This window comes from Gracilinanus agilis, chromosome 2 (genome assembly GCF_016433145.1).
Source record: "Gracilinanus agilis isolate LMUSP501 chromosome 2, AgileGrace, whole genome shotgun sequence".
Classification (NCBI taxonomy): domain Eukaryota; kingdom Metazoa; phylum Chordata; class Mammalia; order Didelphimorphia; family Didelphidae; genus Gracilinanus; species Gracilinanus agilis.
The window spans coordinates 389899998-389915888 of record NC_058131.1 but is presented as its reverse complement, the minus strand read 5'-3'; the positions used below and the strand labels follow the sequence as shown (position 1 = coordinate 389915888).

The 15891-nt window shown below is 40.5% G+C and overlaps 1 protein-coding gene across 1 annotated transcript in view; it reads right to left on the bottom strand.

Annotated features, from left to right (window-relative positions):
• The window catches only part of ATOX1 (antioxidant 1 copper chaperone), a 33947-nt gene extending 21601 nt beyond the window's left edge, over window positions 1–12346 (bottom strand). The window contains exon 1 of the mRNA XM_044661781.1: window positions 12165–12346. Within this exon, the coding sequence (XP_044517716.1) occupies window positions 12165–12170 (6 nt within the window). The 5' untranslated portion in view covers window positions 12171–12346. The remainder of the gene's footprint in view (window positions 1–12164) is intronic.
• Window positions 12347–15891: the final 3545 nt, after the last annotated feature.

Genomic DNA, 15891 nt, shown 5'->3' with positions numbered 1-15891 from the left:
TTTTGTTTTTAAAAGCCTTATGAGTTCCCTCCCCCTTCTCCCCTCCCTTTTTTCCCCCCTCCCCACTCCCCTGCTCCCCTTGGTTTATCCCTTCTAACTTTCTCAGAAGGGTTAGATAAGAGTTTTATTTCCCAATGGATAGTTTATCTACTCTTCCCTCTCCGGGTTGATTACACTAAGAGTAAGGTTTGATTATTACCTCTTAATGCTCTCTTCCTCTCCTTCTTATAATAGTATTTGTCCCCTCTCCCTTCCATGCCCTCTTTGTGTGTAATAGAATATTCTATTTTCTTATTCGCTCAAGTTTCTCTTGGTATCCCCTGCTATTTACCCCCTCTTTCCCATCCCCCATGCCATCTTAGATTATTTAGTGTTCCACCCTCACCCTGTAAATTATTCTTCTGATTACTATAATAGTGAATATTATAATAGTGAATAGAGTTCACTACAGAGAATTAAACATAACATTTCTCTACATAGGAATACAGATAATTAGATCTCACTGAGGCCCTTAAAAAGGCAAATTTAAAAATTACAAGTTTTCTTTCTTTTCCCTCTGTAACTTATTTACCTTTTCAGGTTTCTCTCGATTTTTGTGGTTCGATATCAAACTTTCCATTCAGCCCTGGTCTTTTCTGTGCAAATACCTGGAATTCTTCAATTTTGTTGAATGCCCATACTTTCCCCTGGAAATATATAGTCAATTTTGATGGGTAGTTGATCCGTGGTTGCAGGCCCAGCTCTCTTGCCTTTCTGAATATTGTATTCCAAGCCTTACGGTCTTTTAGTGTGGAGGCTGCCAGATCCTGTGTGATCCTGATTGGTGCTCCTTGATATTTGAATTGTCTCTTTCTGGCTTCTTGTAAGATTTTTTCTTTTGCTTGAAAGCTTTTGAATTTGGCAATAATATTTCTAACCGATTTCTTCTCTGGGTCGAATATGGTGGGTGTTCTATGGATCCTTTCGATGTCTATATTGCCCTCTTGTTGTAGGACTTCAGGGCAATTTTGCTGAATAATTTCTTTTAGTACGGAGTCCAGGTTTCTATTAATTTCTGGGTTTTCTGGAAGACCAATTATTCTCAAATTGTCTCTTCTAGACCGGTTTTCTTGGTCTGTCACTCTCTCATTGAGATATTTCATATTTCCTTCTATTTTTTCAGTCTTTTGACTTTGTTTTATTTGTTCTTGTTGTCTTGAGAGATCATTGGTTTCTAATTGCTCGACTCTAGCCTTTAGGGACTGGTTATCGGCTATAATCTTTTGGTTTTCGGCTATAATCTTTTGGTATTCCTTTTCAATCTTGTCATTTCTGGTGTTCAATTTGCTTATCAGTTCATTTGATTTCTGAGCCTCACTTTCCAATTGCAAGATTCTACCTTTTAAACTGTTATTTTCTTGCCAGATCTCTTCCATTTTCCTCAGGATCTCAGTTTTGAACTCTTCCATAGCTTGTGAGGAGTTTTCCTTATTTGAGGAGGGTCCGGATGCTTGTTTGTTCTCCTCCTCTGTTTGCTCGGTTGTCTGGATTTTCTCTGTGTAAAAGCTGTCGAGTGTTAAAGACTTCTTCTTTTTGTTATTATTCTTTCTCTTCTGAACCTCCTGATGCTGAGTAGCCATCATTAGCCCAGCAGCTTCTCAGCTTTATCCTCGGGCTCAGTGTCTGTTCCCAATCTATTGGCTCCTGAGGTCTGAATTCTGGTTTTTTCCAAGGTCAAGCCCCCTGGTGGGCCCTCTTGCTTGATCCTCTGCTGGAGGTTTCTTTACAAGTCTCAGGGCGCTGCTTCCACAGTCGTATACCCGTCTGCACTGGTTCCCCACTTAGGCTTAGTTCTGCCTCCACCCACGCCTCTACTCAGCCGGCACTCTGCGCGCCCAGCGTCCTGCTCCGGCGCGCGCGCTCAGATTTCGCGTGCTTTTTTTGACTTAATGGGGTCCTAAGTCTTGCTGCTGTCAGGAACAGGTCCCGGAGCTGCTGATGACTCGATGGGTGCCCCAAACTTGCTCTATTTCTTTTTAGCTGGGTTCGGAGCTATAGGTGAGTGTGGAGGGGGTGGGGGTGGGGCAGTTGCTCAGCTCGCGATTGAGTGAGTGAGAGCCCTTTTTAGCCTGGAAATGTCTCGATTCCACGTACCTTCCACGCTGTGCCCTGTTGTGGGGTTCCTCTGTTCGTCTGGACTTGTTTTTATGTCCCCTTGAGGAGTTTTGTATGTTTCGGTCAGGAAAGGTTAAGAGCTGCTTCTTACTCTGCCGCCATCTTAACCCGGAAGCCCCAATCACTTAACTGTTATTGCTTCATGGCCTAGCCCTTACCACTCTTTTTCAGTAACTGTATTAGTTGTCTAGTGGTGCATAGTAGGGGCTGTGTAAAGGGTACTCCCTCCCCAAACCCGGGTCATCTGACCTGCCTCCCTGCACTGTGTGACTGGACATCACATGAATGCATAGGTGACATGTCCAGGCCAAAAGAAAGGATAAAAAAAAAGGTGCGAGGCCTTATTGCCTAGACTCTCTCTATTTCCTTGGGTGGTGGAGGGCTATGGCTGAGATAGTCGTGTGGAGAGATAGGTGGTTAGAATTAGATTAGTAATAGGCTTTAATCTCTATCTGCTTTCTTTATTCAAGTAATTAATATTAATAAATTCTATGGAAATGGAAGAACCAGGAGCTTTTCATTAAACTTTAACAGGGCTTGGTGCTTTGTTGATTGTTGATTGATTGGTAGAGGATACCTCATAGCAGATACTCAGGAGGAACTTTTCTTTACAATCATATTATTGATTCTAAGACAGAAGGTAAAAGTTTACAGGAAAACATTATACACAGTAAATAAAACTTTGTGGGATGATCAAATGTAATAGACTTTGCTACTAATCGCAATGCAATGATCCAGGGCAATCGCAAGGGACTTATGAGAAAGAATGCTATCCACATTGAGAGAAAGAACTGTGGAAGCAGAAACGCAGAAGAAAACATATGATTTATCACTTGTTTATATGGGTATATGATTTGGAGTCTTGGTTTTAAAAGATTACTCTATTACAAAAATGAATAATGTAGAAAGAGGATTTGAGTGATAATATATGTATAATCTAGTAGAATTGTTTGTCAGCTACAAGAGGGAGGAGGGTAGAGAACATGAATCTTGTAACCATGGAAAAATCTTTTAAAAAAATAAAATTATATTAAAAAAAGAAAGTAAAGGTTTAAAAAATAATGTTGAGATACTAGGATAGTGAGATCTATAGAAACAGGGAAGTCTGGAAGAAGGATCTTTCAAGCAGGGATTCTTAATCTAGTGAAGCTGAACTTTTTAAAAAAGTATTTTGATAACTATCTCCATTTTCTATTTTTAACTGGTTTAGTTTGTAATCCTATATATTATTTTATGCATTTAGAAACATTATTCTGTGAAATACATAGGTTCTTTTTTAAAAATCAAACTACCAAAGGTGTTTGTGACACAAAATAGATTAAGAAGTCCTGATAAACAGAGAAACATAATAAGCTCCATTTCAGATAGACTGACTTTTAACACCTATAGTCTGAAATGTCCAGTATTCATTTGGTAGGCTATAAGGGTGAAGCTGGGGAAAGCCTGGGTTAGGATATATAAATTTGGGAAATATCTATGTTGAGATAGTAGTTAAACCCACGGGGTCTGATGAGGGGTCCCAAGAGAATGAGTATACAGGGAGAAGAGAAGATGGTCCGGGATTTGGGGAAAACCTCATATTTAGGGGGGTATGATGATCTGTTGATAAGAAATTGAGAAGTCTGATCAGACAAGTAGGAAATTAACCAGGAGAAAGCAGTTAGGAAAGTTCAAAAGAGGAAAAGGTATCTCAGAAGAGAGAGTGGTCAATAGTATCAATTCAGAAGATCAGTTGAAAAGGATTAAGGATAGGCCACCAGATGTGGCAATTAAGAGATTATAGGTAACTCTGGAGAGAGTGATGAGGTCAAAAGCTAGATTTCAAAAGGATGAAAAGTGAGTGAAAGGAGAGAAAGTATAGGCATTCTATGCAGACAAATTTTTCTACCTTCAATTCTTTTTCCAGACCAAGGTGAGCTCTAATCTACTCATTGGTTTTCAAAGCACAAACAGCTGGTTACAGATAGAAATTTTATAAGACATACACACATATTTTGTTTTATTGCACTTTGACTTATGGCGCTTAGTAGATACTGCATTTTTTAAAAACAGAGGGTTTGTGGCAAGTCTACTGGTGCTATTTTTCTTTCTTTTTTTCCTCTAAAGTTTTAATTTAGAATTAGAAACAATTTTTGATGATTGTTTTTTGACTTCTTAGAATTCAGGTTTTCTCCTGTTCCCCCCTACCAAGTGGTGAACAGTCTGATATAGGTTATACCCATACTTTCATGTAATACATATTTCCATACTTACTGGCACCATTTTTTCAACTGCATGTGCTCACATCATGTCTCTCTCACATTTTGGTAATTCTTGAAAAATTTCAAACTTTTTCATTATTATTATATCTGTTATGGTAATCTGCCATCAGTGATCTTGATGTAACTATTGTTAATTGTTTTGAGACACCATGAGTCATACCCATATAAGACAGCAAACTTAATTGATAAATGTGTTCTGATTGCTTGTTCACCTTTCTCCCTTTCCCTCAAGCCTCCTTTTTCCCTGAGACAGAACAATATAATTGAAATTAGACCATTTAGTAACCCTACAATGGCCTCTAAGTGTTCAAGTGAAAAAAAGAGTCAATTGATGCCACAAACTTCACTGTCATTTTATTTTTAAAAATTGCCACCACAATCCTGATCTTCAGCAACCATCACCTGGATAAGCCAGCAGCCAGTAATTTTGTGGCACATCCCTCTGACAGAAAAGAAAGATTACAATTTGCTGAAGGCTCAGATGATGGTTAGCATTTTTTAGCAATAACGTATTTTTAAATTAAAGTATGAATGTTATTTTTTAAACATAAATACAATTGCACACTTAATAGACTACAGAATATTGTAAATATAACGTTTACAACTTTTGGGAAACAAAAAAATTTGTGTGACTCACTTTACTGTGATATTTACTTTCCTACAGTCATCTGGAGTCCACAAACCCCTGACATCTCCAACGTATGCCTGCATTAACTCCAGACCTCTTTCCTTCTTTCTCTCTCGTTCTTAGATGGAACACAAAAAGCAGAATCGTCAGGTTTATTTTCCACTGTAGTCATCTCCAGCTCAATGTTAACAGGAGGTAAACCAGAATGAGTTTCTGTACCATACCTGCCACTCAGTCTGGGGTTATTAACCTCAGAAAAAGGAAAGAGATCCTCAAAGTTACAAAAAGCAAGGGTTCAATCTTTTCTGTGTCACAGACCCCTTGGGAAGTATGCTGAAGCCTATGGATCCCTTCTTAGAACAATGTTTGTAAGTGCTTAAAATAAAATATTAGATTTAGGAAACCAATTTTATGACAGTAAAGTCATCAAAGAATTTTTTTTCAGACTTCAGTTTAATAACTTCTGCAATAAAGGAACTTTATAATGGGTGGGAGTCCCACCTTCAGGTATATGAGCCAAACAATGGCACATGACAGTCATGTGATTTAAATCCAGGCTAAAAACATGGGTCCTCCTCATTTCAGAAATTCTAGCTGCTTTCTACCACCTTGGTATCTATCCCCCCCAAAACTAATCTCCTGATGGGGCCTCACTGCTGACCCGACCTGAGATACATTCTTAATATCTAGACTAACCAGACATGTTGGGACCCATACCACTAGAAAAACAGTTGCTTATTCTAATTCACTTATTCAACAAACTTTTATTTGGTATGTACTATCTATTCTGGGGATTTAAAGATAAACAAAAGCCTTTCTATTTTAAAACAGCTTATAATTAATATAATTTGGAGTATAAGCAGGAGACAAAAAAAATGTACACAGATAAAAAGACTGTAAGCTATAAAAGTATAAAGGACAGTGGGAACTACAAGAAGTATCAATCAATCAATCAGCAAGCACCTACTATGTGCCAGGCACTAAGCTAGATGCTGGGGCTAAAAAGACAAAAGTGAAACAAACCTTACACTTGAAAACATTACAACTATAATTGAGCTCTGTGTATGTGTATATGTATGTGTGTATTCATGAGCACAAAACAGATGCTATAGGAGGAATAGTACACTTTACAAATACTATTGCATTTTATCCTCAGACCAACTCTGGCCCTGGGAGGTGGATGCTGTTATTATCCCCATTTTTGAGATAAGAAATTGATGCAGACAGAAGTTATGTGACCTTCCCAGGGCCACACAGATAGTGTCCAAGGTTGGAACTGAACTTACATCTTCCTTACTCCAGGTCCAGTGTCCTATATTTACTGCATCACCTAGATGGAATGTTGTATGTAAGGAACATAGGAGAAGGCTAGTCTAGCTGAACTAAAGTGTGTGAGAAGATGACTAATGTGTATCAAGTGTAGAAAAGGAGTTTGGGTCTACTTTGTAAAAGGCTTTTATTATCAAGCTGAGGAGCTTACCAAAACTCCTACATATAAACCCCAAATATATTAAACTTGCAAAAATACAAGATCATTTTAGCTTTTCTCAATCACCTTTGTTCCTCCCTTTCACTCATCTCACAAGTAAAATTAGTAATCGAGTCTTGCTGATTTTATCTCTTTAATTTCTCACCTTCATCTCTTCCCTTCAACTCACACAGCCACCACCCTAGGTCAAGTTCTCCTTTTGGATCACCCAGAATATTTTATTAACTTCCTCAATGGTGTCCCTCTCTCAAGTTTCTCCTCATTTCAATAAATCTTCCACACAGCCACAAGTGATTTTTTTTTTTTAATTTAAAACCCTTACCTTCGGTCTTGGAGTCAATACTGTGTATTGGTTCCAAGGCAAAAGAGTGTAAGGGCTAGGCAATGGGGGTTAAGTAACTTGCCCAGGGTCACACAGCTAGGAAGTGTCTGAGGTCACATTTGAACCCAGGGCCTCCAGTCTCTAGGTCTGGCTCTCAATCCACTGAGCTACCCAGCTGCCCCCCACAAGTGATTTTCCTAAAGCATGTCTAACTATGCTCCCCTCCCCCCAATAAACTGCAGCTTATTTATAAAGTCAAATATAAACTTCTTTGTTTGGTACTTAAAGCTCTTCATAATCTAATCCTTTCCTACATCTCCAGTCTCCTTATGTATCACCCCCATGGAACCCTCCATATAGACACTCTATCATCCATTCCCACTGGCCCTCTTGCTATTCCTCACATGTATCATGGCATCTCTCATCTCTGTGGTCTTTGCCTTGGGTGCTAGACCCAAGCCTGGCATGTTCTCCTTCATGGATTCCTTCAAGACTCTGCTCAAAGTGCCACCTTCTACAGGAGACCTTTCCAATTTCTTCAGCTGGCAAAACCTTTCCATCTAAGGTTATCTTATTTCGGCTTTGTATATACATGCACACATTGTCTCCTTCAATAAAATGTAAATTGCCAGAGGACTGGGATTATTTTTTTCTTTTCATCATCAGCACCTAGCATGATCCCTGACACATAGAAGGTAGTCAATAAGTTCTTCTTGATGGATTTTAATACTAAGTCACGAATATGGTAAAAGCTTAGAAATATTTGCTGAATGACTCTATCTGTGACTTCAGTCTACAGTGATTCTCAAAAGTATGGTCTAGGGATGCCTGGAATCCCTAAGATCCTTTCAAGGTATCTTAGAAGTCAAAACTATTTTAATAATAAAACTAAGTCAGTTTCATTTCCAATATATTAAATGGTAATTTAGAAAAAGCTCTTTGGGGGTTCTCAATTTTTAAGAGCATGAAAAGATCCTAAGACCAAAAAATTTGAGATCCAATGGTCTATACAGAGATGTCAAATGCACAGCCACATGTAGCTCATAACACCCCCTAATATGCACTTAAACCAAATTAAATGTAATGAGGGGTGGGTGCTGAGGGCTGGATGGCTCAGTGGATTGAAAGCCAGACATTTCCTAGCTGTATGGTTCTGGGCAAGTCACTTAATCCCCACTGACTAGCCCATATCACTCTTCTGTCTTTTGGGAATACAGTATTGATTCTAAGGAAGAAGGTAAGGGCTTTAAAAAGAATAACAATAAATAAAAAATTTTAAATATAATAAAACATAGATAACATGAATACAAGGTTCTCTATATCAATATGCTCCCACAGGGATCCTTACTTATGGTTTAGAGGCCCTATTTCTTTTTGTATTTAATATCTCTAGTCTACATAATATTCCCAAGAATCAGTCTTTCCTCTCTAAAATTTTTTAGAAAACATTTAATGGATATTCGCTATAGCTATTATCTAGAACTTTCCTCTAAATCTTCTATCTTTAGGAAAGGTTTGGAGTGAGAGGTGTACACTAATTTCAGGATAGATTCATCAAATGTTTTATTTGGTTTTCATAGAATCTTAGAACTAGAAAGGTCTTCCTTATGTGCTCCTTATAACAACAGAATAACAACATTTGGAAGCTCCATTAAGTAAAGGAAAAATCTATGGGTAAAAGTGCACTCAGACCATAACCAGACCATAACTAATCCTCCATAGACCTAGAAGTCCCAGGAAGGCAGATCTTGGCTCAATACGGGGAAAAACCTAACAACCAGAAGCTCCAGAGCTTGATTGTGGATGAGGTTGTCTCCAAAAGGACTGAGTCCCCCATTAAGGAAAAGTTAAGATCATAAGCAAAGGGATCACTTGTCAGGGGTGTTGTAGTTGGAAGGTGGTATTCAAATATTCCATGATCTTTAAGATTCCTTCCAGCTTTGAGATTTTATGTTCCCTGGGACTGAAAAAAGATTAACACTCCAAGCCATGACCTGCTTATTCCAGGGAAACGGGGATAATCTTCTATTGCAGTATCACCTCTACCTCACAAAAGGATCAAGAGAATAATAATCATAGCTAACATTTATATACAGCTCTTACTGTATGTCAGACACTGTGCTAAGTGTTTAACAATTATCTCATTTGACCCTTACAACCACACTAGGAGATAGGTGCTATTATTCCCATTTTATAGATGAGGAAACTGAAGCAACAGAAGTTAAGTGACTTGCCCAGTTTCATAAGCCAGTAAGTGTTTGAAGCTGTTTTTGAATTCAGGTCTTCCTGGCTCCAGGCCTGGTGCTATGTCTATTATGTTACCTAACTGCCCACTTTGCAAACTTTAAGCTACTTAAGCATTTCCTATTTACTTTAGCTATGACTACTATTACTGATCATGAACAGCTTCTTCTGAGCTGGCATTTGCCTTTCGACTTTCCCCAACCCCCACTTCCCTCTTCCCTGGAGTTGCACACAGGCAAAAACCTTCCGGGTTATGTGACAGGAAGAGCAATGAACCAGGAGTCAAGTGATCTCTGTTCCAAGTCCTGGTTCTGCCACCTATTCTATAGAAAACCCCTTCCCTTCCCTGGCCTTCAGTTTCCTCCTCTGAAAAGTAAAGGGGTTGGATGCAACAGCCTCTACAGTCATTTTCAGTGCTGTCATTCTATGTTCTAATTTCCCTTCCACAGCCAGCATTTACAAAGTGCGTTAGTGTTTACAAAATGCTTTACTGCATTAACTCATTTGGTAAATGAGGCATGGCCATTCTTTTAGATATCTTAAGATAGTAATCATGCCTACCCCTATCAGTCCCTGCTTCTAGACTAAAACAACTTCAGTTCCTTCTAAAGATCCTCACCCAACAGAGTTTTGGGTGATTTCACCATCCTGGCCACCCAGCTCTTGTCAATGGATCTAAGAAAGCTGTCTAGAAGCTGACCCAACATACACACCAAGACCAAAAGTTACCTGCCTGTGGAAGTCAAGGGTCCATAAGAGGCAGGGAGCCAATTCCAGGCTCTCCCATGGGGCCCATCCATCCCTGGGTCTCAGTGATGCTTATCTCAGGGAGATTAACACAACTGGGAACAGGAATATAATGCCCCATGCTTTCTTTGGTTCTGGGGGCCTAATCTGGGTGAGGAGGAAGTGGCTTCTTCTCTCACAATACTAAATGGGTCTCTCTGGTGAAGGGAGAACTAATCAGGGCAGTTCTATGGCCAGGGAGTCTTGCCTCTTTTGTTTATGATTTCTCTCTCAAACCCTTCTTAATGCGTCTGGTTCCAAAGAATAAACACCTGGGACAGTGGCAGGTCTTCTTGGAGTTCTTCCAGCTTATATAATAGCTCTCAAAGACAGGCTGCTAGGATACAGAGAGCCTGAGGAACACAGCACCTGGCACGGATCATCAACTGTGGGCAAAGCACTAGCTCAGGCACTTTCAGAAGCAACTGGATATAAAATAATAAAGATAAGAACTAATAGTTATATAATATTTTCACATACATTTATCTCATTTCTTTCTCAGAAACATCCTGTATGATAAAGTACTACAAATATTATTTTGGGGATGGAACCTGAGATTTGACTAAGGAAATTCTTTTTACCAATGGAGTTTGGTATCTGACCTGCAATTAATAGTCTTAATGACTTAGGGAAAGAATTGGTTAAGTAACTTATCCAGGGATACATAGCCAGTATGTGTGTTAGAAGTGTCACTTGAACCCAGGTCTTCACAACTAAGATGTCTTTCTTCCAATGTGCCAAGCTGATGTTATTACAAGTATTATGTTCTCTCTCTCTCTGTCTCTCTGTCTCTCTCTCTCTTAAAAACCTTTACTTTCTCTCCTAGTAACTTCTCTAGGACAGAAGGACAAGGGCGAGGCAAACCAAGTTAAGTGACTTGCCTAGGATCACTCAGATAGGAAGTGTCTAAAGCTACATTTGAACCCAGGTGTTCCTGACTTCAGATCTAGCCCTCTATCTGATGAGTCACATAGCTGCCTTTTATTATCTCTTTTTGATAGATTAGTAAACAGAGGTTCAATTATTTACAAGGTCATCCTCCTAACAAGTATAGATGGCAGGACTCAAACTAAGGTCTTCTGACTACCAATAGTCTTTCCTCCCCAAACCCCAGTGCCATTTCCAGGGCCCCCAAGCTCTTATGAATTGTATCTTCTAAATTAACTCTTAAATAGAAACTCTTTCCCCCCAACTCCAAAATAGTCAAAGACATTCTTCTGTATGGATAAGAGTACTAGAATGAGACTTGGAAATCAGGAGACCTGTGTTCTAGGTCCAACCTCTGCCAATAAGCAACATAAATTAATATTCATTTACCACTTCTCACTGCCTCAGTTTCTTCATTTAGTAAAATGAGAAAAAAACAAAGATAACATGTTACAGTTGGTTTCAACCTAGGAAATTTTACCAGGCCCTAGTGGTAAGGAGAAAATTGGCAACCTCCTACAAGGTGTAAGGAAGGCAGTAAGGGAAAACCACTGGGTAATGCAGAGGGCCAACCTTTTCAAAAAGAAAAGGAAAAAAAAAAAAAGGAATAAGCCAGAGATAACTTGTAGACTTCATACCCCAGCTTCTGGTCAGGTCCCATGCATTTCTAGATCAAATAAGGTAATATTTATAGAGTTTAGCACGGTGCCAAACACATAGGAGCACTTAACAAAAATAAATAAATATTATTTCCCTCTTTCCCCTAACAGGCTCTTTTTATAGACTGAATATTTTCTGACGGATCTGTCGACTGATCCCTGAGCAGGCTAAGAGGGTAAGGGGGCAAAGGAGCTCCGAGGTTTGGGAGTCATAGATTGGAAGAAATCAGCAGGCTGCAGGCCTAGGATCTAATGGGGTCCAAGGTTGGGGCGGGGTCCCCAAGTGGGCAGGGACCCAAGGGGCTCCTCAGGAATTTTCCTATAGGTGGCCAGGGTGATGGGGCAGATAGATAAGGAGCCTCAGGAAGCACCGAGTTCTTTCCCAAGCTCTCTTCCCTGAGCCTTCGGAACCTCGGCTCTTTAAATCCCAATCCCAGGGCTGGGATGCAGTGAGGCAGCGCAGGGATGAATAGGAAGGGAGCGAGGTTTGGGCAGGGGCATAGGCATGACCATAGGTAGGAGCTGGGAATGGGGCAAGCTCTGAGGCAGGAACAGGCGCTGGGGCAGGGAGAAGGGGCTAGGAAATGGTTAGGGAAGGGGTAGGGGAAGGGGAAGGAGCAGGGGCTGGGGCAGGGCCATACGGGAGGACCCGACTGAACAAAGGAGAGTGGCGCCGGTCGGCCGAACGACTCACCGGCATGACGGCGGCAGGAGTCTGGAAATTTGAAGTGGGAGGTTGGTGGCTGGGACTGCGGGCACTGCGGATCCCGGGGTGCTTCCGGATGCGCGGCCACGCGGGCCCCAAGCCCTGCCCCCGCCCGGGGCTGCACCGCCCCTGGGACCTCTCTGGTGCGGGGCGCAGGGAGGAGCTGCGCGAGGGCGGTGCTTCCTTGGCGGGCAGTAGGGGGCGCTAGGGGCTACGGGCCGTGCTGCTGCGGCTGAGACGGAAGCGGAAGGAGTGAAGCAGCGGGACTTCGGCACGTGCAGAGATGTCCAGAGATCCCGGGGCGGGCAATAGGAGCCACCAGAAGCGGAGGAGCGGGAGCAGACGCAGGGACAGACAGCAGCCACACATACAGGCGCACAGAGGAAGAGCTCCTCTCCATCAGCTCTTGTAGCTGCTCCACCAGGCCAAGGAAGGGAGGCTGCCAGTCTTACCAAATATGGCACCCCAGCAGCTCCACTTGTGCCCTCTATCAGGCTGCCATTACCAAAGAGCCCCATCCATGAGCACATTGCTTGTCACACTGTAAGTGCCTAAAAATTATTTGTCAACTGACTGCTGCAGTACGTACTGCTTCTCTGTCATGGGAGATGTAGGCCTTAGGCCCAGTCCCAGTTGCTTTCAAGAAATGGCTCTGTTTTCATGTCCTAGAACCTACTAATACCTGGGAAGGAATTATCTTTTCTGACTTGAGATGGTGAAATCTCTGAGAAAACAATGGCACCCCAGCCCTGCATTACAGCCAATGACCCAGTAGTATAATTTATTTCTATTCCTTCATTCTGCAAATGTGGATACATTTGTTAGGTAATGACTGTGTATTAGGAACTGTGCTAGTCACTGGAGGCAAAGGAGAGCCAGAAAAAGATAAAATAAAAGTCAGGGGACATTAAAGTGGATTAGTGGATAGTGAGTCAGGCCTAGAAATGGGATCAAATCTTGCTTCAGATAATTCCTAGCCATGTGACCCTGGGCAAGTCATTTAACCACTATTGCCTAGCTCTTAACAGGGTAAGGGTTTTAAAAAAAAAAGTCCCTGTTCTCAGGAATTTATATTCTACTGCCAGAAGTAACATAAACATAAATACAAAATATATGTATATATGAAATAATTGTGGAGGATACTGGCATGGGGCAGGATAAGCCTCATGTAGGAAGCCACTAAAACTGGGGGAATTTAGGGGTTCTAAAAGGCAAAGGCAAGGTGGAAGTTCATTCTAAACATGGGGGGCAGGCCCTGTGAAGGCCAAAGACACAGGAGAGGGAAAGTTATGCTTAAGGAACAACAAGTAAGGCCATTTGGCTGGAATATAGTTAATGCAGAGATAAATATGCAACAATAAGGCTGACTGGAGCCAGTTTCATATGAGAAGAGAATAAGCTTTGATATAACTATATCTAAGCACTATACTTAAGCAGCATATTCCCATTTTACAGTTGAAGAAACTGAGTTAGGCAGAGGTTAAGTGAGTTTCCCAGGGTTACAAAGCTAGTGTCTATGAATTCAGGTCTTCCTGACTCCAGGCCTAGCTCTCTATCCCATGCACCACCTATCCACCTCTGTTGCAGACAAGTTGAGGAATCTGTAATTTAGCCAAAAAGAAATCAGAAGCTTCTTGAGCAACGCATGACATGGTCAGATCTGTGGTTTTTCATTGTCAACTTAGCTGCAATATGGTGGGTGGAATGGGGAGGAGAGAGACTGGAAGTATGTAGGACAATTATTAAGCTACTTTAGTAGTCTGGATAAAAAGTGAAGAGGATCTGACGTAGGTATAATAGACCTAGAATGAAGATAAGGGGAATAGATGGGAGAAATGTTATGGAAGTAGAGAAAACAAGCTTGTTGAGTGAGTAGATATGGGGGATGAAGGAATCCAGGATAACACCTAGACTGTGAACCTGGGTAACTAGAAATAACACAGAATTCTAGAGCTTGAAGGTCTCAGCAGCCCTCTAGTCCAATCTAGATCTGAAAAAAATACCCCCACTATATAGAACACACCCAACTAGTGGTCATTTAGCCTCTACTTGAAGACTTTCAATAAGGAGAAACCAGCCTCTCTTCTATACACACAAGCAAGAGTATTCCTCTTACAGAAAGCTCTGATTGCTAAGATGTATTTCCTGACACCAAACCTAAATATGTCTCTTTGCAACTTCCACCACTGTGCCAGGTTCTGTCCTCTAGGGTAAAATAACATAAGTCAAATGCTTCTTCCACATGATAGCTCTTCAAATACTATCATAACCCCTCTGAATTTTTTCTTCTTTAGGCTAAACATCACCAATTACTTCTTCCAGTTCTCATAAAATAGGACTCAAGGTTCTCGAGCCAAACCATTGCTCTCCTCTAGATCCTCTCCAACATATCTATCTAAGTTCTTCCTAAACTGTGGTGCCTAGAACTGAAGACCATATCCTAGATGCGATCTAACCTATGCAGAGTATAAAGGAATTATCACCTCCATTTTTCTGGAAGCTCTGAGTCTCTGAATGGATCCCAAGATGTTAGCCTTTTTTGGCTGCTACGTCACATTGCTAACTCATATTGAACTTTCTGGATAATGAAATCCCAAGACCTTTTTTAATTAAACTGCTGTTTAACCACATCTACTACCATCTCATACTTGTGAAGATTTTTTTAAAACTCAGATGTAAGAATTTACATTGTCATTATTGAATATCATCTCATTACATTTAGCCCAGGACTCTAGTCATTCTAGATCTTTTTTTGGATACTTTTTCTGCCATTTAGCACATTTGTGATCACTTCCAGCTTTGTGTTTTTGCGATTGTATTATATTGTCTTTTTGCAAGTTTTTGATAAAAATATAAAACAGCAGAGAGGTGAGGGTAGGTCTCTATGGCACTGCACCCTAGACTTTCTTCCTAACTGACAACTTGTCCTAGTGTTCTATTGCCCAATCAGTTAATTGTATATCTATCTAGTCCACATTTCTCTTACTTTTCCCAAAGGATGAGATGCTTTGCTAGAAATATCAGTAAACTATACTATGCTAAATTATACTATTCTCTTGATCTTCCAATTAAAAACTCTAAAAAAGGAAATTAATAAATGAGGAAGTTTTAAGAAAACATTTATCTGCCTTTGATTAATTCAAAGTCTCTTTGGCTCTTTGTAATCACTATTTTCTAAAAGATGTTGACTAACGCTCTCTTTATTTCATTTTAGAATTTTCCAAGTGATCAAAGTTAAGTTCACTATCTTATAGTGTGCCTACTCCCTTTTTTCCCAAAATTGGAACATTTGCTCTTTTCCAGTCATATGCTACCTCTTCCATTCTCCATGGACTTTCAAATTAGTTCCTGCAGCTAAACCATTATGTCTACCAGTTATTTCAGTGCATGAAAATTAGTTCATTAAAGGAGCTTTGCAATTTCCTAAAGACAATCCAGCCTAATCTCAACTTGATTAATTTTGGAGTCAACTTGTAGATTTGTACTCTTCATCCTAGATATACATTGTGATGGACAAGCTATACAAATTGCCTATCTAACCATATATAATAATATGAGTATAATCAGGGGTTTAAGCCTCAATTATTGGCATAAAACTCTCCTCATTGATGGGGAGGATTCCTTTCATCTTCATAATGGCTGAAGTTGGCATGAAAATTTAGGGAGAAGAGAGGCCTTCTTGCTTCCCACTTTTCAAGAGGACATACCCTCCAGA